Below are 26,603 nucleotides of genomic sequence, written 5' to 3'. Positions count from 1 at the left end.
TGTCATTCTTGCAACTACTGCTTATGTCTAGCAATGAATTCCAGGTAGAAAGTTGTATTTTAAATTTAGATATGAGTGTCTTATTGTGAAACAAGAAAAATGAAGTAATGTATTTTCATCGATTCTAAACACTTTGGGGAAAAAAGTCTAACCAAAAAAGCCGCAGGGAAAACACTTTTTTATTCCGACCATTTCCAACTCTATTTTTAATGCTGATCACACACATGACATTCATTTTTCCCCCCTCACGTCAGGTTCTTTCATAATTTCACAAGCAAAATTCTCATCACATTTATTATACAACACAACAAAATAAATCTATACAAGGGAAATTTCAGTTGTTTACAAACAAATAGGTGATTCTGGAAGTATTTCGAACTCACATCACGGAAATGACATCAATTCTTCCCATCACGTCAGGTCAGCATTTTTCTCCACATCACTAAGTTCAATCACCATATTATAACATTGAGTATTGGACATTTTGTGAAGAAAATTTTCATGAGGGATTTCGAAAATAAAATTATATAATAGAAGTCCATACAATTTTTCACGCCAATGTGTCATGTGAAGGTGGATCAAATGCACACAATTCTGCATTATTTACGGTTCAAAATTGGAGGATTTGTATTGTAGAAAATCAATATTTTACTACCATCTACACAGAGCCATCTATTGGGGAATAATAGAACTACACATTTTATTGTGAAATTAAGGCAGTTTTTTTTTTTTTTTTGGAAAAAAAAGACATGATGGGTAAAATGGATTTCATTTTTGGAATCAGCATCCTAAAATTATTCAGACAAATCAGTCATCTGCGAGACATCAAAACCCATGTCGACAAGTGTAATTCTTTTCTTAAAATATGTAGGACCATAAGAGAAAAATTAATGAAAATAGTCTTGGACAATTTCCCAAGCAATACTTGTGCAACCCACTGCACCAATATATTGGCTGCTCTACAAAGAATTGAGTACCTGCCCAACTGTCACGTTAAGAGAAAAAATCTTTGAAGAAAAGAAACATGCATTGAATAAAGCAAATATAATTACTTTCATTATTAAAATTTAATATCACAGAAACAAGAATTGCATCTATAGTAAGTAAATAAATAATAATAATAAACGCTGACCTGTATAATGTGTTTTGTATCTTTTATTGTCTCCATCCTTAGCATAATAGTTGTAGCAACCATAAACACCCATACCAACACCTAGAATGAAAATAAAATTCAGGTTCAATTTGTCTAAAAGCATTACAACACCAGGGATCCCGGTGTTAGTTAAAGTGGCAGAAAAATTAGGCCAAATAACAAAAATCAATTCTTAAAAAAAAAAAAAAAAAATAACGAACCCTCAAATTCAAAGAGGTAACCTACATCAAATTGACTTAGATGATAACACTACATACTATTTTGTATCCTTATATTTGGACAAACATATTTTTATACTCTGTCCTGGTTATCTCTGGAGCATGGCCATTCATAGCGCCAGAGAGGGGGGGGGGATCTAGTGGGCATAGTAAAGCAATACATGCTGCTGCGAAGGCTGGTAACAGCAGTCGCTCCCCCCTCCATGCAATCCTATTCCCTCTCACATGTTCACTACTTGCACAGAGACTTGTTTTTGTTTGCTTGCATGACAGAGTATAGCATGAGAAGATTAAACTAGATAAGTTTGAAATGAATGTCATCATATCACCATGTACCAGGTAACCAAGAAAGTTTATGCGGTTTTAGTACAAAGAAGAAAAGGTCCAAAACAAATGTGTTTACCTTATATTTATTCTGCAAAATATCCACCATTCGCTTCTACAACCTTCTCCCATCTTTGTACAAGCCTGTATATGCCATGTTTGAAAAAGTCTTTGTGTAGGGCCGCAAAAAACTGCACCACCGCATTTTCAACCTCCTCGCGAGTTTGGAAATGTCGATTGCGCATATGGTTGTCCATAGACAAAAAAAGATGGTAGTCTGATGGAGCGATGTCGGGTGAATACGCTGGATGTGGCAGAAGTTCCCAGCCAAGAGAAGAAATCACCTCCAGGGTCATCTTTGCTGTATGCGGTTTAGCGTTGTCTTGGTGGAAAAGAACACGCTTCCTATTCACTAATGCAGATTGTTTTTTTGCAAGCTGTTCGGCCACTCTTTGCAATTGGACGGAGTACACCTCTTTGTTGATGGTTTTACCACTTTCCAAGAACTAATAATGCACAATCCCAGCCGTAGTCCACCAGACACACAGCATCACCTTCCGCTGATGAAGTGCAGGTTTTGCAGTTAAAGGTATGGTGTCATTTGACGATAGCCAATGGTATGAGCATTTCTTGTTATCGTACATTACTCATTTGTCATCACATGTCAAAATGCGGTCCAAAATTGGACAGTTGTTCCTAGTGAGCAAGGAACCGCAAATGTTCAGTCGTTGGAGACGGTTCACAGCAGTCAGCTCATGCAGGACCCACTTACTCAGTTTCCATTTATTTGCCAAGCTCATGCAAGTGCACACGAATTGTTTCAGCACTTACCGCAAATCGTTGAGCGAGTTCTTGACACGTTTGACTTGAATCCTCTTCAATTGCTGCCTTCAGTTGGTCCACATCGAGAGATTTCGGTCTGCCCGATCGAGGTTTGTCTGCCAGAGTCTCATCGCCACTCGAGAAGGTCTGAAACCACTTTTGCGCTGTCCCTTCACTAATTGTACCTTCTCCAAACGCTGCACATATTTTTCTTGCTGCTTCCGCTCCTTTTGTGCCCAACTTGTACTCATACAGTAAACATGCCCTGATTACTGCATTCGACACAGCCATGGTTCACTGCGAATACTTGCTCCCGAACTATCGACTGCGACCTGTTATCTACGTTAGCCGATGTGCCAAGGAATGAGCTTTCCGCCAATCACACATACATGTACCCCTGGCGGCTGAACTGCGTACTACCCCACGAAAACTACGGGCAGTTGTAAAAACCGCATGAACTTTCTTGGTTACCTGGTACTTACTATACACTTACGGCAACCATATGCATGGCCGTAGGCAGGAAAAGATTTCGGGGGGGGGGGGGGGGGGTTCACTCATAATTGTTCCCATGCGTATCGCAAGAAATTTGAATAATAGAAATAATAACAATAATAATTAAAATTTCATTATAAATAACTAATTGATACAAACGTATTATTATTATTATTATTATTATTATTATTATTATTATTATTATTACTGTCCTTATATCCTTGAGGAGACTTTTCTACTCTATCCATCAGAACTGTGAATATGCAGCACAAATGTTTTTATTATTATTTTTACGTTTCATGCAGTATGTACTGAGATGCACAGTTATTATATTTTGTTATTAAGTTTTAGGTACCTCAAGAAAAAGCTTTAAAAGTAAGAGAAATTTTAGTCATAAAGTTTATGTTGTTTGAGCATTCACATAAAACTAAATTTTTGGATTTTTGAAAACTGTGGAACCAGTTATTCTTTGGTTTGATTTGATTTAGTTTATTTTACTTCGCGTTTTGTGCCTCTTGGCTAATTTGCGAAGATGGGGATGAGTGATGAAATGATGAAATTGATGAATGGACATTCACAAACAACCAAGCCCGACCGGGATTCGAACCCGGGACCCTTGGCGTCGCAGCGCGATGTGCTAACCACTCGGCCACAGGGTCGGGCAGTTATTATTTGGATTAAATGGTAAAACATAACATGGTGCCTGTATTGTAACCTCAATTTTTCGATCTAACGTCATTTTTCTTTGGTTATTCTGTTTGAGTACTAACTGGACATTATTTTCGTTATTAACAATAAAACTAACAAACGTTCTGCTATTTTGTAACTTGCAATAAACGATGTCAATTCGGGGTGAGGGGGTTCTATGGACCAGTTCGCACTTTCCGACGCTCATATTGTTCCTATATTTACCAAACAACATTATATACAACCACTACACACTATACAAGTATGTCCTTTATAGGACCGCATATAGGTTAAATGTATGTACTATATCGACCGCTGGGTGAAGAGTAGTGAATGTAATGCGCTACGAAGGTGGATATCCTAGGTTTGAACTCTTATAAAGGGGTTTTTAAACCCTTATCGAACAGGGAATTTAAAAGTTGGAACGGGAATTTTGGGACAATCACAAGGGAATTTTCGGTCTGATCCAGGAACAGCACTGGAAAGAGGCCAACAGAAGTGAAAATGATGGGGTCGCGGGTGGGCTGCTATTCTGAGAATTAAACCCGTTTCGCTCAAATTGAAGAATTCAAAATGTTTGAAAATTCTAGCTCGATCATTTCAGAATTGTCTCGCTGTTGTATTTTTGTGAAACTGCAAATATTTTTTTGAAAATGTGTCAAATTTTGGTTTCTAAACTTCCATTAATCCAATATGCCAGAAGTTTCGGGGGGGGTTGAACCCTAAACCCCCCCCTCTAAATACGGCCATGACCATATGTCCCGTCGATATGATTAAATAACACTATTTGTCATGTTTTATAAAAGTCTAGAAGTTAGTTGAAAGCAAAGCCTAAATTATTTTTAAAAAATGCTAAAAAGTGCTTTAAAATGTGATAAATGTTAAAAAATTAAAATTTTGAACTGGCATCATAGCATCACTGTGGCAAAACAGCTGGACTGTGGTGAAGAATAAAGTTGTTTTGAAAAAGACTGGTTCTTCTGGTAATTACTTCTGGCATTTCTCAACTTCAGCATAGCACTAACATTAAAATTTGATCAGAAAGGGCCAGAAACACAATGTAAGTCATACCAAGATTATAAAATTAATACCTTTTGACAATGGGAAATCATATTTTATTTATTGTTTATGATGTATCATTTATGTGATCCACAATTTGATAAACAATAATACGTTAATAACAATATTTTTATAATTAGGCTTAGCTGTTTTCCTAGAACATTTTTTACTTGGAGTTCTAAATGTAACATAGGTTTCAGTGATTGAATGGTAACAGCAGGAGGGGATGAACTGACCTCCTTGAGATGTCCCGTTTTGGGTCAAAAATAATATGGCCACACTAAATATGCTAATGCTAAGAGGTAAAGTTATCCTCTGTGTATTGCACAGTGTCATGAAGGCACATTCTTGATCTTGGCCATACAGAAGTTGAGAAACCCACCCTCAAGCGCATACAATCAAATATTTTAATCTGGCTAATCATATATGTAAAATATCACCCTATTAGTTTCACCCCACAATCATTTATTTCATTTTCCCATATTAAAGTATTTGTAAGATAGACTAAATTACATCTTGGCATGGAGATGATGACTGTGTTCACTGAAGTTTCAACTTCACTTCCAATATTTTAGGCCTAACACCACAGACAACTGATAGTTCGAGCAGGGAACGGATTTATATGTAGTAAAAATGTGTTAAATATTTTCACCAAAATATGCAGTTAAATATGGACTTACAATTTTAAAAATTAATATTTTTAATAGCATGACAGAACACGAGCTACACAAAGTACAGTATGCTTAAATTGACATTAATTGTAAAACAACACAAAATGTGTTTTCAATTTCTGTTTCCAAAACAGTGAACAACAAAATTTTGTTGTAAATGTCGAACGTGAATTTCCTACTGTTATTTATATTGACTAAAACTGTGTTCAATATCGCATGAAATAATGGGGGTGTACAGGGTGTACACATATGAATATTGGAGTTTTAAACTTGTATATTTTCTATGCTATACACATTACAAATGTGAACCATATATGAAATGAAAGAGTAACTCAGCAGGTTTTCAAAACCTACATTACAAGTGTTCAATGTGGGCACCATTCGTGATACGGCACACATCCAGGAGGTAGTCCATTTCTTGCCACACTAAACTTAGCAAGTCTGATGTAATCGACCCGACCACTGCAACAATCCTGCATCTCAACTCAGATAGGATGGCAGGTAGCGGTGTTCACTTTTCCACTTAGATGAAATGTGGATTCATCGCTGAAAATCCCACGACTAAGAAAATCGTCATCTTCTTGATTAAGAATTTGTGTGTAGAAGTTCCTACAATCTGCAGACTTTAGGGCCTGTAACAGCTGCAGACGGTACGGTCTCATTTGGAGTCTTTTCCTTAACACTTTCCACACTGTCATTGTTGGCATTGCTAGTTCTTGACTCGCTAACTGCACAACTTTTCTAGGACTGCGAGTGAAAGCAGTTCTGACGCTTTCCACCTTCTCGTCTGATACACGTGGCCATCCGGAACTTTTACTTTACACAAGCATCCTGTTGTCTTAAACTGGTTATACCACCTACGAATGTTGTTGTCAGATGGGGGGGTCACTTCCAAATCTTCGCCACTACGCCCATTGAACTACCTTGCGAGTTCCAACACACAAAAAGACTTATGCTCGGGAGTCGCCATCTTTACAAATGGCTCCGCCAAGCGGCAGAGTTAGGAAACAAATTTTGAGCATGCGTAGAATCGAAACTTGGTGAGTTACGGTTTCATTTCATATATGGTTCATATTTGTAATGTGTATAGCATACAAAATATACAAGTTTAAAATTCTGATATTCATTTGTGTACACCCGGTATTTAAAATTTGTCAGTTACTCGCAAGAAATTCAGCCAACTCTTTTGGTCACATGGGCACATGTAGTTATTGCACGAATATGGAGTATATATGTTGAGAAATGTTCTGAAATATGGAAATAATATGTTAAAATAACTAAAATATGTAAATATACGAGCCAAAACCTAATACATGGAAAAATATGGAAAATAACAACTGAATTTTTCAAGTCTACATGTCACGATGCGCAAACATAATGCAAACTATAACTGATTTCAGCTTCATACATAAATATGTACTTACATATAAATCCATTCTCTGGTGATAAGTGTACCACCGGGGTTTTAGTGTATGCTCCTCGAGTGTAATTTGCTCACGACAACATGGCAAGCAAGAAGCTCTCAATTCCCTACACAATCTAGCATCATTTGTGTGAACAATTCAAAGCTCGAGTGAAAAGCTCTTGCTGCGGTGCCACATGGGTGATCTAAGGTCGGAATTTTTTCCCTGTATAAAGTGGCTCTGGAGCTCACCCAGCCAAAAATCAATGGGTACCTGGGAAGTAAATGCAGCCGGAGTGTAGTGCTGATCACATCACCTCCAAAATGGCCAAGATCAAGATCGTGTGGGGCCATAAACGTGTCCTTTTTTTACCTAGTTCTTTTCAAAATATAACATCACAATAGCAATATTGGTACATTCTGTAATAATAATAATAAAATGCAAGTATGCATGATAAATATGAGACCATGGACTAAATATTCACATCTTTGGAGATCTTTGGTCATATGATATGCAGCCTGCAAGAAACAACACATATTGAATGAGGAAGATATAAAGTTGGGCTCAAGTGACATTGCTACCGATATATCGGTATCAATTGACACCAGTAGCATCAGTATAAGAAAGTATCGGTATCAGTAAAGAGCAGTATTTTTCCAGCAGTGCCTGCAAAAATGCCATGCAACACACTCGTGGAGTCTAAATATCTTGGAATTAATGCAAAATGCAAAATATTCGTTATTTTTGCAATATTGCAGGTAGAAATGTTATTTGTAACTGAATGATTATCTCATATCTCTCTTTAGCTCTAATGTCTGATGACACTATACTGATAACCAGATTGAAGTATCGATACAACATAGCCATAGTAGAAGGTCACTTGAAGAATTCTATTCAAATCAAAACCCACACTTTCCATCCCATCTCCTCCATTTTATTACTATTTACTTTCTCCTCTCGCTTTATATCCTTCCTGAATCTATTCTCCCATTCCTAAAGAGAACACCTTGGTTCAAAGGCAAAGTTAACATTATAATGCACTTGCAGCAACAAGGATCATTTGAACATATTTCATCAGCAATCAACTTTGGTGTTTAACCCTCTATCAGTCATGCAAAAAAATGTTCATTTTCTCAGAAACAATGAGGTTTGCAGTTTTAAGCTTCTTAGCTCTTTGTTTGAATACAGATAACCACAGTCTCCATCTGGTGGCCCTTTGTGCCTCGGCTTAGTAGGTTGTTTGTATCTTATAATACAGAGCAACAGATTTTGTTTAGGTTAATGGCAGCACAGTCTGTTTGAGGAATGGACTGTTAGGATCTGGAAAAATGCTCAATTATTTCTTTCCATGCTCTGCAACAGTGTTCGGTGAATGCAATGAATATCAACGATATCATCGGTGATGAAGGTATGTCTGTGATTGCGATGAATGGCAGAGCGACACATATTCAGGGTGAGTCAAAATTTATCATGGTAGTAATATGTTAGGCCTAGGGGGAAACTTTTCGGTGCATGTCACGACGTCCGCCATCTTGGATCCAACTTCATTTCTTTAAATGAGGGGGCCATGTAGGGTATGGTTTTGGGCTAGAATTTCACCAGGAATTCAGTGGTGAAGTCAGATTTATGAAAACTTTAATGATAAGGAAGTTATGGGCATATGAAAGTGATAATTACGTATCATTTGCAGGTGCTGAACCATGCCATTGACTAAGGCCGATCATCAAGCTGTGAGGGGAGGGGGGGGGGCAGAAGTGCCCCTGCTGTAGCTCGTAATTTCAATGAACGGAACCCTTCACGGAACCTAGTGTCACATGTTGCAGTGTCCCAATTGCTGACTAGGTTTGAAGAGAGCAGTACAGTCTAGGACAGGCCATGATCTGGTGGGCCTAGAACTGTCACTGACAAAGGAACAGCTAGCATCGTTTGCCAAGTCAGCACACATCAAATGTCTGTGCAATGTGGTGTCAGTCAGAGTTCCATTTCCAGGGTGTTAAAGATGGTTAAGTGGCACCCGTACAAGCTGCAGATGCAGCACCATCTCTCCGAGGACGACCTGGATAGGAGAATGCAGTTTATTGAATGGGCTGTGGAGCAAATTTGCCAGGACCCACACTTTCCACTGCATATTCTGTATTCTGATGAAGCAAATTTTTATGTGAATGGGGAAGTGAAGAAACACAACATGCGATATTGGTTCTCCGAGAACCTGTTGTGGATAGATCCGAGCAATATGGTTGGTGCTGGTAAGGTCATGGTGTGGGCCAGGATCTGGGGGACACGTATCATTGGCCCATTCTTCATTCATGACAATTTACATGCAGAGGGGTACTTGCAGTTGTTACAATAACCAATTTTTTTCCATCAGTTTTGACGGACATGGCAGCTTCGCCTGATATTTTCAGCAGGATGGGGCACCACCTCATTATGGGCAACAGGTTCGTCACTATCTGGACCTCCAGTTCACTGGTCGATAGATTGGTCTACGTGGGTCAGTGGAATGGCCTCCCTGATCATCAGATTTGACCTGTTTACCTGTGGGGTCATGTGAAGTCAATCGTGTGTGCCGAAAAGATTCGGAATGTGGGTTACTTGGAGCAACGGATACTGGAAGTCTGTGCACAAATCACACCTGAGATATTGCTCCATGTACACAGAGCACGGGAGAACCATCTCAACATGTACATAGCACAAGGAGGACAGCATATTGAACACATTGTGTAACTTTCATATGCCTATAACTTCTTTATCATTAAAGTTCTCAAAAATCTGACTTCACCACTGAATTCCTGGTGAAATTCTAGCCCAAAACCATACTCCACATGGCCTCCTTCCCATTTAAAGAAATGAAGTTGGATCCAAGATGGCGGACATTGTTGTGACATGCACCAAAAAGTTTCCCCCTAGGCCTAACATATTACTGCTACGACCAATTGCTGCAATCTACACTCCCTTTCATTTTATAAGGGGAGGTTAGGGACTTTTGACTCACACTATAAATAAATTTTTGTAAGATGACAATATGTGGTACTAAATAAATGTTTTTAAGCTGCTTAAGAATCATTACATACAGGACTAAAATAAAATAAGGTGAAAAATTAAAAAGTAATCATGAATAGGCCTATATCAGTAAAACTCTACTTGTATCTCACAGATGCAACACAATCAATTGTTATTTTACCAGATGCAAGCGATGAAGAGTTATGAACTACAGAGAACCACCATTGTAATATTGGAAAGCTATTTACCTGCAATTGCTAAAAATGTAGACCCAACTACTTCTGGAATTTCATTCCAGCCTCGCTTGAACAGTGCCACCACTGAAATAAGGAAAAATAAATCAAGTTTTAAAATTTAAATAAAAAATAAATAACACAATATGTTCTAGTATAAAATGTGATATCCGATTTCAAAATAATTTTGGGAAATGTCATCTCTCTCATAGAAAAAATAATACGAACAGGAAATTTAAAAAGTGTCAGTGACATAGTAACATTAGAAGTCTCATAATATTACATCAAATATGAGCATTGTAGTGATAGTAAAAAATGATAATTTTATAAATTAAGCATTGCATCCCTTTCTTTTATTCTATGGGATTACAGAGTGGATTTTAAAATTCTTTCTGTTTTCTGTTTTTCATATTCAACATAGTATCTCTGTCAGTGACATGAAATTACACATGAGCAACCTTCATAAAATACAACATATAAAAGACTTCCGCTGATATGAGGCCAACATGGTGAAATGTTGAAAGCATTTAGGGAAATAATTATAATGCTAAGAGCCCTAAATCTAGCCTGCCTAACCTAACTACGAAAACATTTAGAGATGTTATTTGAATACTAAGACTTGTCTAACTGAACTATGAAACCCCTTTGCACCACAAACATGTGACCTAGATGGCAGCAGCAGTACATAACTGATACTCTGAAGTATGTGTTAACAGACATAAATAGAAATCAAACCATAAAAAAAAAAAAAAAAATGCCTCTGCACCATGGTCAAATCGAAATTAAACAATTGGAACTTGGGCCAGGCCATCTAGTATTATTAGAATTAAGACAAAGAATTAGTGGCCCAGGTTCAGATTGTGTGATTGTGACATCATCATGATACACAAACACTTTTATACATGAACTGAATTCTCACATAGATGTACATGTCTCTTAGCACATACCTACAGAACACTTTTTTTCTGATTACTTACTTCCTCTTTTGTCCATGAGGATTTTTCAACCAGGTTTGGCAGGGAAGGCAACAGGGGTGGGCACGGGTGGGCAAGCGCCCACCTAAAAATTCCTGTGCCCACCCGATTGCCCACCCAATCAAATTCAATAAGTACATATTCTTGGAGATAGCTATATGAATGATTCGATAAATAAATGTATGCTGGTGTTCATAACATGTGTGAAATGTTCACGTATTATCATCCCATAAAAAGCCAATTTTGTTATTAGAAAGTGAAAGTAATTACTAGAGCTATTGAAACAAAAACTGTGATTAAAAGCAGTTAGTAGGCTTAGGAGGCTCAAAATTATGCAGGGTATGATAAAGATTAGATCAGAATTTAGGCTGAACTTGAGGACTGCAGCTCCGGGCCTCCACATACGTATATAAATCGCGGCCTGGGTATGGTTAAAATAATCTCCAAATAAACAAATAAAAACATCATCTTAGCGTTACTTCCTCCGGCAACACAATACATTATTTCGCCTTTTTAATTATTATTAGAATAATTTAATCAAGAAGACTTAGATGGGCAGGCCATGTGACACGAATGGCAGAGGAAAGGATAGTTTACAGAATTCTTGTTGGGAAACCTGATGGTAAGAGAACAGTAAGAAGGCCAAGACGAGGATGGATGGATAACGTTGAGATGGACATATCGGCAAGGATGAGAAAGATTGGATTGATCTTGCCCCGAATAGGGACAGATGGAAAGCTTGTGTTGATGCAGCCATAAACCTTCGGGTCTAAGTATGCTAGAGAGTATAATATAGTTTTAATTAGATCTGCATTGAAATTCCAGTAGTGTTCCCTTTTTTATTTCATTACAATTTTTATATACCTGTTATCTTGAAATATGAATATGGTATGCGAAATATCAACTTTATATTCATTCTACTAATAAGAAGGAATCACAATAATCACTACAATACTGAAGTGAATAAATTTTAGTAAACCAGTTATATATGGAAAGAGCTACAGAATTATTCAATCACTAATGAGTGGCTTATCCTATTTAGAAATTATCGTCCCACACATAAATTTTGCCACATGAAACAGCCGAAAATGTCAACAGAATCTGTTGATGCAGTTGAAGTAAAGAAAACAAGTTGTCACGAAGTATCCAGAATACTATTTTGTTAGTTTGTTATTAAGCCCATATTTATGCTCAGATAGGCTAATCGGGACTAAACCTACAGTTTAACGTGTAGTCCGAACCAGTGTGCATTGTGCTCCCACCAGGGGAGGGGGGAGTCGAACACGGGACCTCTTCATTAAAATGCGACAGCGTTATGCCATTGGGGAAAAATATACAGAAAGAACTCGCACCAAACGTGGCATTATATCACCACAGAAGATGTGTCCATTTTAAGAGGGTGATTGCCTGATACAAATATTTGAGATTTTCGGAAAACAACGTCATTGTTCATGGAATTAGCTGCCTTGATCCACTAATGAAATGCTGTGCAATTGAAACTTCCACCTCAACTTTCTAAGAGCTACGGACTAATGAAACTCCATTTTTGGAAGAGTAAGTTCTGGTTGATTTGTTTCATTTAAAGTCATTTTTCTGCTAATTTTGATAATGACGATGATAAGGTTCAATGATGATTAGATGAAAGTAACGAAGGGACAAAAACAAACACGTGCTGACACTCAAAATACAAACCTTCATAAATTATTACTTTGACAGTGGTTCCAGGAGCCAGGGACTCCTTGCCCTGAAAGAATAAAGTTTCCAGGGTATGCTGCATAGGATAGAGGTTGACATTCTAGTGTGTTTGAAATGGTCACACCATACAACCCAAGTCATCTATGAAAAATAGATGAATTATTACTGGTACGGTGATCAACTTCGATGAATTCCTTGTGTCCTAAATCATTTTGCTACCTCAAAAAATATGTTCATGTAACCATACGTGTATTCCTTCTCCCGCATTAGTAACATGACAGATCAGAAAACAAATAGCAACTTAGCTAATAATCTCTTCAATTCTGAACAGATTTTTCAATCTTACTTGTTTATATGAGTGATGATATGAGTGATATTTTGTGAAAATAGCCTTTCATTAGCCTAGGAATACTTCCATGGACAATGAACAAATAATTTGTTTTCCGTGTGCTTTAAATCATTCCTAATAAGACGTTCCAAACATTCAGTGGCGGCGATGAGGAGGACCGGGAAGTGTGGGATGCAGTTCCCCCTGCCACATTTTGCCACTTTTTGCCCCCGCACTATAGCCTCTTTATGTTAAGCCTTTTCTACCAAGAAAAATATATTGTCCTTGACCCTCAAATGTTGGCACCCAATCGCCGCTACTGCAAACATTCAGACAGATTTCTCAGTTGTATAAACCTTGTAAGCTAAGAAAAGTGACCCCCAAGGAGTAAGAATACTCTTTCAGTCAAAAACTCATACGATGAAAATACTATGCTCAGGAACATGCATTTAAATTACGAGAAACTTCACGATTGTCTACTATCGCACTTTCTATCATTATCGCCGAATACATAAAATCAAGTATGTGCCTTGTATTTGCAACACAAGCTTAAACCTAATTCACATTTATTTCACTATGTTAATAAGCTTGAAAGAATGTGATTAGAATGTATGGCTGGGGTATAGCTTTGCATGGGTAAACACTTCGTTGAAATAATTGTGTCCATCAGAGACAAAGCGAAAGGAAATGGAACAAGATGCGACAATAGATTAGAAAAGATAAAGAGGAAAACAAGAAATGGAAAGGGAAAAGAAGTAAGAGGAAAATCGGGAGTGTAAGAGAGAGGGGGATACATACGTCTTACATACACATATATACTAGAGCATTCCCTGACATTCGCTACAAGACTCGGCGGCAAGCGGACCGGCGTCAGCGCTTGTCTTTCCCAGTGAACGGGTCCACGACAGTCGCATGCTACAGTCTGTTGTTTTTTTTCGCTCTCCCTGCCTTCGCTCCCTTTCCCTTTCTGTTGACGTTGCAGACTGACGCCAGTATAATCCTCCCTCGGAAGTTGTGTTGTGTCGTGTCCGTGTGTTGAAGATTGTGGCTTAATATGGCACAACAAAAGTTTATATTACAACAAAGGATTTATCTTGTCGAGTTTTACTTCGGAAAGAGGAATTGTGGAGAAGTGTGACAACGTTTTGCAACGAAATTTCCTGGTGTTCCCGTTCCACATAGGACCACTATATTCAACCTCGTAAAAAGTTTAGAGTAACAGGGTCAGTTCGGAATAAAAGTGGAAAGAAAAATGGGGAAATCTAAAAATAAAGTATACAAAGGCAATCCGCACACCATCCGTGAGTTAAAAGAGAGTATTGTACGTGAAATCGGGAGAATTACAGTAGACGAACTTGCACGTGTAAACGCCAATTTCCTTCGGAGATGCCAGGAATGCGTTGCAACAGAGGGACATCATTTTCAACACCTTCTGTAGTCAAGGTTAGTACACAATATGAAAACTGTAATTTTAATAGCTGACTCTAGCGACTGTTGCGGACCCCGTTCACCGGGAAAGACATGCACTGATGCCGAGCCGCTTGCCGCCGAGTCTCGTAGAGAATGTCAGGGAATGCTCTGTATATATGGTCTTACATTTATATTGCCCACCCTAACTTATCAATAAGGAGCTTCTGCCCACCCGGTCGAAAATTTCTGGCGCCGTCCCTGAGGTTTGTGTGATCTCAACATTATAATTACTCCTGGTGATTATTTTTACATTTTAAGTAGGTTAGGAATGGCAGGTTTGATCATGATAGAATTTCCAGACTTTTTCTGGAGGTGTATACAGCATTTTGTATACAAAAAGAGCACCTCAGACAGTAGTGACTTATAAGCACAGTCACTTGCACAACCTACTTTTCATGACATAATTCCCTAAAAATGAATACTTTCTTCACCTTTAAAATTAACAAATTATCTTCTCTGAACTTAATCCTTACTTCCACAATCATTTTCTAGTATTCTCCATGTCTTCCTTGCCATCCTGTGCAACTTTTCAACCAATCAAATGATCACAACCATTACTTACTGTTTGTCACTTCAACTGCCTAGAAGGAAGTTCTCGTCACGTCCTTAAATTTTTACTGTGTGGTGTAATATTAACCATTTAACCCTAGAACACTACCGTACGTAAAACTTACGTATGCTTTGTGCTCAAATCCCTCCCCTACCTCCCACCCACTCACCCCTCCACCTAGCAGTGCCTCAAGCAGATTGTCGGACATAAGGCAGCACTGTGGTAAGAAGGGTGCACTGCTGATCGTCTTGATTTGGTTTGTTATGTTGTGCACTGTACGTCAATTAACGTAGCTGTAGTAAAACGAGAAAAATCTTTCACATAATTTTGGCATTTGTGAATTTGATTTGGATACTTAGGTTTTGCAAACAAAAGTTTAGAATCATGCACTATTTTCTTGTAAGACTTTAAAATTACATTCATTCATCATTTACAACATTATGAATATTATTATTGTTTGCTTTTCATGGTTTGATCTTTTCGCCTTCATTCTTAATGTACGAACGAGCTTGTCAATCAAGACCTTCTCTTAAAATATTCTATGTTTAATAAAACTATTTTTATACATTTTAAAATGAAGATAAAACTGCAATATAAGGAAAAATAAACCAAATAATGTTCACAAAGAATTATAATTTGTTTTCATGATGTAGAGGTTGTTTTAAAAATAGATTCCCTCATGTACGTAAAATTTACGTAGTGATAGTTACACTGTAATATTGGAACACACAGTGTTCTAGGGTTAAACTTTCTCAAGGATTTTTACACCCGTTTTCTAACTCTCGGGTACGGATTTTAGACAAGGGAGATTTCCCTCCATGTACATTGAAGGGTGCAAAATGGCCATATGTGATGATGCATCCCAAAAATTTTAACTCATTCAATCATTTATTAGTGTCTGAGAAGTGGAAAACCCTATAACAATATCCTAATTATATGCATTTCTTCTGTATATTCTTTGGGAAAGTGTTAAGTCTAACATGTTTTCAAAGTCATTGACAGATGCTCAGAATGAGTCTTCTTGCAATTCATCAAACTGTGCAGGTCCCTCCCCCACCCCCTCCCCTGTAAAGGCCATACTGCAAGGAATATTTATTTCATTTTCGTGCATCAGTTGTTAGGTTACACAGTTAGTTTGAACTGCTATTTCAATTTAGCTTATAAATCAATGAAAATACATGAAGTAACCAAAACATTATGCAACTCACACATATACAGCATGTAACATTGTTATTCGTACACATAGAATTTCCAAGGAAAAAAATGTCATATCTACTAGTAAATATAACTATTTTCATATGTACCTAGAAATTAATGTTAATGAAGGTTTCACCAACAAATGTCAATAAAAATGTATGTTCAAAGTGTATAAACAGAGCATATAATTTGTGTGAAAAGAGAAAAACACGCTGTTTCATGCAACATTGTTATTCGTACAGGCAAGAGTTTCAATCTTCCTTGCATACAGTGCCACCGCTATTCGGGCGATTTTGTGCAGTTTGCAACTTCGTAACATGTTTGAACATGCAGGCACGCTCCCCGTCAAGCAGAATGCTGGCGTAGGTATTGTTGTAGGCCTATCGTCTATCTATCAGCGTGTTCGAAATAGGCAAGGTGAAGGAACTTAGATCAGAACTGAAGGATGTTATTATAAATTTGGCCCTTAGAGGTTATTCGTTAAGAAAAATTGAACAAACAGTCAATAAATCACACTCCACAGTTCAATACATAGTAAACAAATTTAGAGAGGAAGGTTCAACACAGAATGTGGCGAGAAAACCAAAAGAGAGACAGTTGAATAATCATGATGAATGCTTTATTTTAAAAAGAGTGCGAGAAAACCCACAACTAAGTGTTCTTCAGTTACGACCGTTAGTAGAAAATGTTGCCGGCAAGATGATGTCATGATGATGTCAAACTGTCCGACGTGCCTTGTGGAAGCATAGATATCATGGCAGAATACCACGAAAGAGGCCTTATGTAAATAAGGTGAATCACAGGAATATACTTTCATTCACGAAAGAGCACATCCACAAGGACCAGGAATTTTGGGATATTATCATATGGTCAGACGAGTTCAAGATTAATATATACGGGTTAGATGGGATACATATGGTCTGGAGATAATCAAATAAAGATAATGATCACATTAACACAGTTCCAACAGTTAAACACGGCGGTGGGTCATTAATGATTTGGGGCTGTATGTCATCCAAAGGTGTTGGTACCATCCAGTTTATTGATGGTATCATGGATGCATATGTCTATTTGGACATACTGAAGAACAATGTAAAGCAGAGTGCCCAAAAAATGGACATGCCGCCTATCTACAGATTCCAACAAGACAATGATAGTAAGCATAAGGTGGGAGTTAACATGAATTGGCTAATATGGAATGTGCCGAAACTACTACAAACACCAGCTCAAAAGTCCAGACTTAAATCCCATTGAGCATTTATGGGCAATTTTGAAGACGCGAGTTCATAAAGCAGGCGTCAAGTCCAAACAAGAGTTGAATACTGTTGTGCAAGACGAGTGGAATTAAATAAGCTCTGAAACATGTCGGAAACTGGTTAATTTTATGAAGAACAGGTGTCAAAGCAGTAATTAAAGCCAAAGGATACGCATCAAAGTATTAGAACTGTCAGTCAATTTGCTCTGAATAGACTTTTTTCTTTTATATTATCAAGTGTACAAATAGAAAAGTTGTACAAAACATGGCATGTTTCTCTTTCAGTTTCATTTAATTTATTATTGTCATGGGTTATACACAATTTGGGTAAGATTTTATGTTAATAATGATATTAGTTATTGAATTGTAAAGAAACAATTTCAAAAGAGTGTATTTCCTTTCAGTTATTAAAGCATTTTCTTTGAAAATCCGTGTGTACGAATAAGAATGTTACATACTGTATCTTCATGCAAAATAATCTAACAGTTATCTTTAATTGTTGTTTTATTTTATCTGCGATGTTTCTTTCTGGTTTCCCAGAACTTTTTCAAGCTACACCAAAATATACATACAACAACACAACCTCACATTGCTAGTTGAGAAAAAAGTTGATCTCAAAAGTTCTGGGAAGCCAGAACGAAATGTCGCAGATAAAATAAAATACCACTAAATATAACTGTTACATTATTTTCCATCCACAAAAAGTGGTTATGCGAACCTTTAAGAAGAACATATACGTTCATTCGCACTTTTTTTTCTTTTTTAGTGTGCACACAACTGGATTTACAAATAACTAGTATTGTATCAACTGTATACGGAAGTGAAAAACAATTCTCAAGCAAACATGAAGTAAGTAATAGCAGTAACAGTTTCATACATTGGAGACACATTTCTTCAATTTTACACAAGAAACTACTTACAGAAATGAGTTTCTCCAAGGTTTACAACGTTCATCGAGGTATATTCTTTCATCGTGGAATATATTTGACCGGAAAATCATGTATTTTTCAAGAGAAATATCTCACCGCGCAAAATTGCCATTGCTTTCAAATGCTTGCCCTATGACAACCGGATGCTGCATACATTTGATGATGTAAGCCCCTGTCAGTGTTTCAACCCCACCTTTTTTTTTTACTATGCTTGCCTAACGTAACCAAACCTAACCTAACCTTATCGGAAATGGTTCGTGGGGCTATCGGTCAGCTACCTTGCATAATGGTTTGTGGGGCTATCCATGTATGGTTCGTGTGAGCTTCCCATGCATAATGTATAATTTCCACTGGTGACAAACACCATAGTAGGTATTTTTCGGTGAAAAACGTTGAAACACTGCATTCCAGCAACGTGAGTCAACATGTGTCACCCATATTGTGTGCTCTGGAAGCGAAGAAAGGAATAAAAAAAAAAGCACTCAGAATGTGAAAAATTGAGTTTGTTTTCATGTAAAAAGCATAATGGCACCTTCAACTATGTTCCGCAATACACAATTGGTAAGTACGAACCATGCGAAACACAAAATATGCGATTTTAATTTAATGTGTCTCCAATCTATGAAACTGGTACCAAAAAAACTTATGCGGACCATACTTTGGGATCAAATATCTCAGTTATTTGTTGCTTCTGCACCTTGAAACACATTTTATATTACATAAAACAATGAAATCTATCATTTCAAGAAATCGATATAATTCTCGAGGGAATGCAGTCAGTCAAGGGCCCCAAAATTTCCAAATGATTAATTTTTTAGAGACATATTGAAGCTAACAAGCAGCGCAGAAAGAAAGAAATATCTTAAACACACACATGATTTGTAATACATTCTACCACCTGCCACTCTGCTAATACAAGTTTCCACTCTAAATAAATTTCTGATACTTTAAAATTATTACATGCTTATGATAGGATATGAATTGGTAACAGAAATTAGTTTTTCAAAGTTTCATAGGAAAAAGACGAATTATCGCAGAATTGTGGAAATGATTGGCTACTGGTTTACCAGCCTTTGGACAGATTTCTTCATTTCTACAGAAGAAACTACTTACCGTAATGAGTTCCTGTAGTATTCTCTAACATCGGGAAGGTGTTTTGTGTGAAATTCAGGTACGTTTTCCGTATCCTGGAAACGGATTTCTTCAAATTCTCATTTGGGAGCAGGTGACTCCGGCCAATTTCTAACATTCCATTAACAGGGAGTCTATAGAGAAAGCCGGGAACCCGGAGTGGAGGTGGGTCCGCGTTAGCGGTTGGGAGTGGTAGGTCAATTACCCCGGAGCCCGGAATCGGTGGGAAATTTGGACTCAAAAATTTCAAACGAAAATCCCGATTCCGGGATGGATGGTCCCAAAAACCATTCACGGAATGTTCCACAAAGCAGATAGGTAAGTAAGTACGAATGTCAAAAATTAACGAAACTAAGAAGTTATAGGTGTCTGAAGGATAGTAAACTTTTACATATCAGTTAAAGAAGACGCAAAAGCTACCTTATACAAGCTTCCACGCTTCCCATTGACAAGGAACTTTTCATTCATATTATAAAGAAAATGTACCGCAGAAGAGTGGAAATGATTGTGAAAATAAATGTGAAGCTTCTCGAAAGTAATTAGCATTGTGTGCCTTTCAGAAAAGTCTTATTTATGCATGAAAATAAGATGTAAAAGGTACATTATGCAAACATCCTCATTTCCCATTTGACAATGCATTCCATAGACTAAGCCATTGGTTTTCCACATGAGGCTCGAAGGGGTGCTGTGATTGAGACACTCTTAACCAAAGTATGAAAATGTTTAGACGTTATTTTAATGCAAAGAGCTCTTAATCTAACTAATAAAGGCATTTATTGATGATATTGGCAATTGGAAACTACATAATACCTCACCGCATGGTAAAGAGACAGATTCAGAAATCCCCTTGCTACCCTAGATGGCAGCAGCAGTCAGTAACTAAGGCGACAATAAATGAATGGCTGCTGTCAAGACGAGTATTGTATCAACTGTATACGGAAGTGAAAAACTATTCTCAAGCAAACATGAAGTAAGTAATAGCGGTAACAGTTTCATACATCGGAGACACATTTCTTCAATTTTACACAAGAAACTACTTACAGAAATGAGTTTCTCCAAGGTTTGCAATGTTCATCGAGATATTTTCTTTCATCGTGGAATATATTTAACCGGGAAATCATGTATTTTTCAAGAGAAATATCTCACCGATGCACAATTGTCATTGCTGTCATTTGCTTGCCCTACGACAACCAGATGCTGCATACGTAAGCCCCTGTTTTTACTATGCTTGCCTTACGTAACCAAACCTAACCTTATCAGAAATGGTTCATGGGGCTATCCGTGTATGGTTCGTGGGGCTATCAGTCAGCTACCTGTGCATAATGTATAATTTCCACCAGTGACGAACACAATAGTAGGTATTTGGTAAAACTGCAGCATATGGCCTGCTTAGGAGGAACGTGGTTCATATTTTTTTAGTAATGTTTTGTAGTTAGTAATCAGGAAAAGTAAGTTTGAAGGTGCGGAATTGTTTTTACTTGTAAAAAAAACGAGAAATATGTATCCAGGTTGGGTGCTCTTGGAAGGAAAAAGTGACATGGTGGTGCACATTCCAGCACAAATTTAGAGAAAGCAAAAAATGCCTACGTTGTTAGTTAGTTAGGTTTAGTTCTCTTAGCCTGAATAATAATTTGTCATTGTATTTATGCTAATGAAACCTAACCTAACCTTGTAGGCATTCCTAGTTGAAATAATGAAAGAAACTGTGCATAAACAATATGGACGCAAACGAATAGAGAAATGCATTGCTTTTAGTAGCAGGAAAAACATTTTTCAATGCTATTGGAACCCAACCTAACAGGCCTAACCTAACCTTGTAAGCATTCCTAGTCTGAAATGATGACAGAAACTGCGTGTGTGGGTGGAATCTGGAGCGACAAATCAACTCGAATTCCGCAAAACGAAAGGCCTCACTTATTGCACAACACTTGAGCAACCTTGTATTCTGACGTCACGGGGAAAAAGCATTTTTATTGTAGGCTAGCTTGGTTTAGTTGTCTTAGCCCAAAGAATAATTTTTCATTGTATTTATGCTAATGGAACCTAACCTAACAGGCCTAACCTAACCTCATACGCATTCCTCATCTGACGTCGGAACACAAGGTAGCAAAACTCTTGTGCGGAGAGGAAGACCCAGAAACAAATGACAGCAACTGTGCGTAAACAATATAGATGCGAACGAATGGAGAAATGCATTACTTTTAGTAGCAGGAAAAACATTTTTTACGTGCAATAATATAATAGTAATCGGAAAAGTAACACTGGAAAATGGAAATAGAAGGTACGTACTTTCAGGTGATATAAATTTGGTTCGTCTATTTAGAGGAAAAAAGCAGCCCATGTTCTGCAGTGAGACCATTGTGTGTTCCGGAAGCAAAGAAAGGAATAAAAAAAGCACTCAGAATGTGAAAAATTGCACTTGTTTTCATGTAAAAAGCATAATGGCACCTTGAACTATGTTCTGCAATACACAATTGGTAAGTACGAACCATGCGAAACCCAAAATATATGCGATTTGAATGGGTCTCCGATCTATGAAACTGTTACCAGTAAAAGCTAAAACTTCGAAGTGTGTGTTAACAAAATAACGAAACCATGTAAAAAAAAAAAAAGAAGTGTGCGTAGAATGATGAAATCTCAATAAAACAAAAAGAACTTGGGCCCATGAATTTTCCAAATGTTAAAGGGATGGTTCTCCTATACCGAACCCGTAAATTAAGGAATAAATAAACAAAGAAAATTTTGAAATGGTAGGTATAGGAGTTTTGGTAAAATTATAGTATAGGGGTGACGGATTTCTTAAAATTTACAGGAGAAAGTACTTACGGAAATCATTTTCTGTAGCGTTGTGGAAGTTCGTGAATGTAGATTTGATCCATTTTAATGCAAATACATGTTGTTTTCTGAGAAAATCTCTGTCCGACATGCTGTTTCTGCTGCCGCCATTTGCTTTCTGCACGAGAGCACAATATTCCGTGTGTTATAGGACGTAATCCCATAGTCAGTGTTTCCATGTTTTCACTAGAACATGACATGTCGAGTATTTTTATTTTTTTAAATTTATTTTTTAACTATCCTTGCCTAACCTAACTTAACCTTACGGAAAATGGTTTTTGGGGCTAACGTGAATGGTTTTTGGGGCTAACATGAATGGTTTTTGGGGCTAACATCAATGGTTTGTGGGGCTAACGTCAATAGTTTGTGAGGCTAACGTCAATAGTTTGTGAGGCTAACATCAATGGTTTGTGAGGCTAACGTCAATGGTTTGAGAGGTATTAGCATTATTTCAAATTTGGTCACGAAAGTAGGTATTTTCCGGTGAACGAAGTTGCAACACTGCATAAATCGACAAAACACTCGCACAACGTGCGATGAACCAGTACACTGTCGCCATAATGTGTGTTACAGAATCGAAATAACAAGTAACAGTAAGTACTCGTAAATGTAAGAAAAAGACATTATCTTAGTTAGAAATGTATTATTTCACCTTAGGAAATGTTCCGCATTCCAAAATAGTACGTTAGCAATGTAAAAAAGTGCGAAAGGTAACAGTTTACTATGGGGGTGACGGATTTCTTCAAATTTACAGGAGAAAGTACTTATGGAAATTATTTCATGGAAGTTCGTGAATGTTGTTTTGATCTATTTGTATGTGAATACATGTCGTTTTCTTAGAAAATCTCTGTCCGACACGCTGTTTCTGCTGCCGCCATTTGCTTTCTGCACAAGAGCACAATGTTCCGTGTATTAGATGACGTAATCCCCGTAGTCAGTGTATAAAACTCGCAGTGTTTTCACTAGAACATGACGTGTCAAGTATTTTTAATTTCTTTTTTTAACTATGCTTGCCTAACCTTACGGAAAATGGTTTATGGGGCTAACGTCAATGGTTTGCGAGGTATTAGCATTATTTCAAATCTGGTCACGAAAGTAGGTATTTTCCGGTGAACGAGGTTGCAACACTGCATAAATCGACAAAACATTCGCACAACGCGCGATGAACCAGTACACTATCGCCATATTGTGTGTTACAGAATCGAAATAACAAGTAACATTAAGTACTCGTAAATGTAAGAAATAAACATTATCTTAGTGAGAAATGCATTATTTCACCTTAGGAAATGTTCCGCATTCCAAAATGGTACGTTAGCAATGTAAAAAAAGTGCGAAATAAATGATTTATAGGTGTCACCCCCATAGTAAACTAGTACCAACTTTGGTATTCGTCCTATGAATTTCGTTATTTTGGGTAATGTTATATATTATTAATGAAAATAAGACTGATAACCAATATCTTTACTCGTGTAGACTTAAATTTGCTTACCGGTATGGAATGAAGCATTAGTTACTTTGATTGACTGGCGTACACAATTCAGGGACTAAACTACTGGTGAGGTTCAAGAAACGGGATTCCTTCAGTATAAGGAGAATAAGAATGTATCATCAACAGTCATTTACTATGTGATATATTACGTATATTAAAATATATGCAACATAGAGAATTAGCAAAACGGAAATTGGGTACAGGAAAATATTAAATATAACAAGGCGCATTACATAATATGAATATAAGAAATATAAGTTCACCGGAACCCTGTGTTGGAATCTCAAAATCTTGTAATGAATATTTTGGTTGTGAAGGGGAGTAAGTGAATATTCGAACTTACAGCCTCTTTGCCGTGTAACAGAAGCCATCATCACAGAGGTCTCCAGCTGGTGTGAAAAGTTAACGAAGAGTATATTTGTCCACCATCAGGTTAGTTTGTATCATTGGCTCCTACCACTTTCAATATAAACAGTATTTGGCCAACGGTTCTGTTGAATGGTGCTGTCAATTTATTTATTTTATTTGGGCCGAGTCTGCTGCCAATCGCGTGTCAGCAGTAAGAATAAACGTCAAATTTGCTGCTGCCACGTAATTCGTCTGCTAAGAGGATGTTACAAATCTTAAGAACAGATGAAGACGAGAAAAATGCAAGTTTATGACTAGTGGGAATGAATGTACAGATAATTTAGAACCTTTTTTTTAAAAAGCATTTATGATTTAACGATATTATTTTAATGCTTACAGAACCTAACCTAACTAGTCTTTATGTTTATTATTAGAAGAATGCTTAAAACATTTTTGTGTAAGTAATCGCTAAAACTTCACAGTATCTGTTACAGACTTAATGGACATTTCCACTTTGACATGTAAAACGTTTTAAATCCATTCATTTTACAGATAATGACACAAACATGAGATGTGCAAAATATCTCGGGGATATTTGTTTCGGTTCTCGAGAAACACGCCTTCAAACACCGCTGAAATTTACCTCCTACGTCACGGATTTGAAAACGTCCTCTCCACTGACAAGAGGTCCTCTGACGTCATCACTTAGAAATGCGTGCAGGCGGGGCTTCTGCTCGTCCCGTCAACTTAGCATGAGCCGCGGAAGCGACAGAAAATTCAATTGTTACTGTGTAAAACAAGTATCTTACAACTTCCAGTGCAAAAATCTGTGCTCCATTTCTTGGAGATGAATTATGCCCTAGTAGTATAGTAGTCAGGCGCGGTTGGCCCTATAGCGCACAGGATCAGTGAACCCCCAGTAATATACGTTAATCACCTCGAGAATGAACAATGAACAATGTCTTTAAATTTTCACATTATTTCGCTAAAAATTCTACACAATAAGTCATGTATTTATGCCCGTAACACGGCGAACTCTCTTGCTGAGAAGAAGAAACCGCGAATCGGCCGCCCTGATACAGACCCTCAGTTGAACCCCCACAGGACAGCTCGTGCCATTGTGAAAGCTTCGTGCGGGAGCAGAAGCGCGAGGAGGGTATAGGACAAAATACATGGGAGATGAGATTTGCAGAACCTATGTTCAACCCAACGGTCATGCGCAGTTCGTTCTCTCGCAGAAGGCGCGGGACAAGGCTCCTTTCTCGCTGCTTCCTCCCTTCCAGTGTTGCTGCGTGCGGTTCAAGTTTGAAGCGCACACATTACATATTCAATCTTCTCTTGTATAATTTTTGCACCGAACTTCTTGGAATAAATGCAAGATTGTGTCAGAGATGGATGAGCGGAAACAAATAGAAGCTGGAATTAGATGCGATGAATTAAAATAAAGGAGATACATTACAAAAATACCTTGTGCATGCATTCAGAGGTTTTTCCTTAAAGGTGGAAACACTTCGGGTTCGCGAAAGAGAAAGAATGGCGCGAAGACGTGACTCGCTGTCGCTCGGTGTCAAAGTCTCAAGTTTTTTAGTTTTTGAAGTGCTTGGATACTTGTTGGAAAGTATTAAGTGATGCTGCGAGTGAAACGAGGGATGGACTTTACCTAGGTTATGTCATTTGATGCAGTGTAGGCGTTGCTGTCCGCGCAGGTAAGAAATGACCGATAGAAATGCACATAATTAACGTAAACAAACTTCCTTGTCCACTGAAAAAAAGCGTGTGCTGGTCGACCAGCCCCAAATTTGAACAAACCTGTCGCGTATAAATGAAAGGGTCTCAGGTTCGATTTCTAGTATGCGCATGCCATTAGTTGCCATTTCCCTTTAACAAATGTAGGACCAGTTCTGATTAGTCAGCATGGACGTCCGGAAGGGGAAAAGGGGGCCGCCCCCCCATGGAAATTGAATGTAAACCAAAAATTATATATTACACGCATATAATTTAATTTCAGTCACAGTAATTTTTGGTAATTATTATAAAAGCGTTGCAGTAACTTTAGACTGAAGGAGTGTTTTTTGCTCCTCGTGGGGAAAAAATATATTACTTGCCCCTACTTGAGGATGTCCATGATATTCCAACAAAACTCAACTTTTTTCATAAAGGCACAATTTATTGTAGTTTCAGCCCTAAATTTATTCGCACACCCCTACAACAAAACCTTATACTCCCAGATAAAAAGAATTCTTGACAAAGCTTTTAAACCCTCCCCCATCCTTTTGTTGGGCGAAGGAAGTATATTTTGCGGAAAGTGAATATATGTCACATCACTTCAGTGAACCCCCG

The 26,603-nt window shown here is 37.6% G+C and overlaps 1 protein-coding gene across 2 annotated transcripts in view; it reads right to left on the bottom strand.

Moving 5' to 3' along the window:
- The window catches only part of NdufA3 (NADH:ubiquinone oxidoreductase subunit A3), a 79,925-nt gene extending 55,591 nt beyond the window's left edge, over positions 1-24,334 (bottom strand). For both annotated transcript variants that reach the window (XR_014442182.1, XM_083128961.1), the window contains exons 1-3: positions 24,259-24,334; positions 10,078-10,149; positions 1,133-1,213 (exon numbers count right to left, since the gene is read on the bottom strand). Coding sequence is in view for 1 of the 2 variants with exons in the window: in XM_083128961.1 (XP_082985087.1) it covers positions 1,133-1,213; positions 10,078-10,149; positions 24,259-24,289 (184 nt within the window). In the remaining variant the exon portion in view is untranslated. The remainder of the gene's footprint in view (positions 1-1,132; positions 1,214-10,077; positions 10,150-24,258) is intronic.
- Between the last annotated feature and the right edge of the window lie 2,269 nt (positions 24,335-26,603).

This window comes from Lepisma saccharinum, chromosome 9 (assembly GCF_977018435.1).
Source record: "Lepisma saccharinum chromosome 9, izLepSacc3.1, whole genome shotgun sequence".
In the NCBI taxonomy this organism is placed as follows: domain Eukaryota; kingdom Metazoa; phylum Arthropoda; class Insecta; order Zygentoma; family Lepismatidae; genus Lepisma; species Lepisma saccharinum.
The sequence above is the reverse complement of the archived record's forward strand: the minus strand, read 5'-3'. Positions and strand labels throughout refer to the sequence as shown.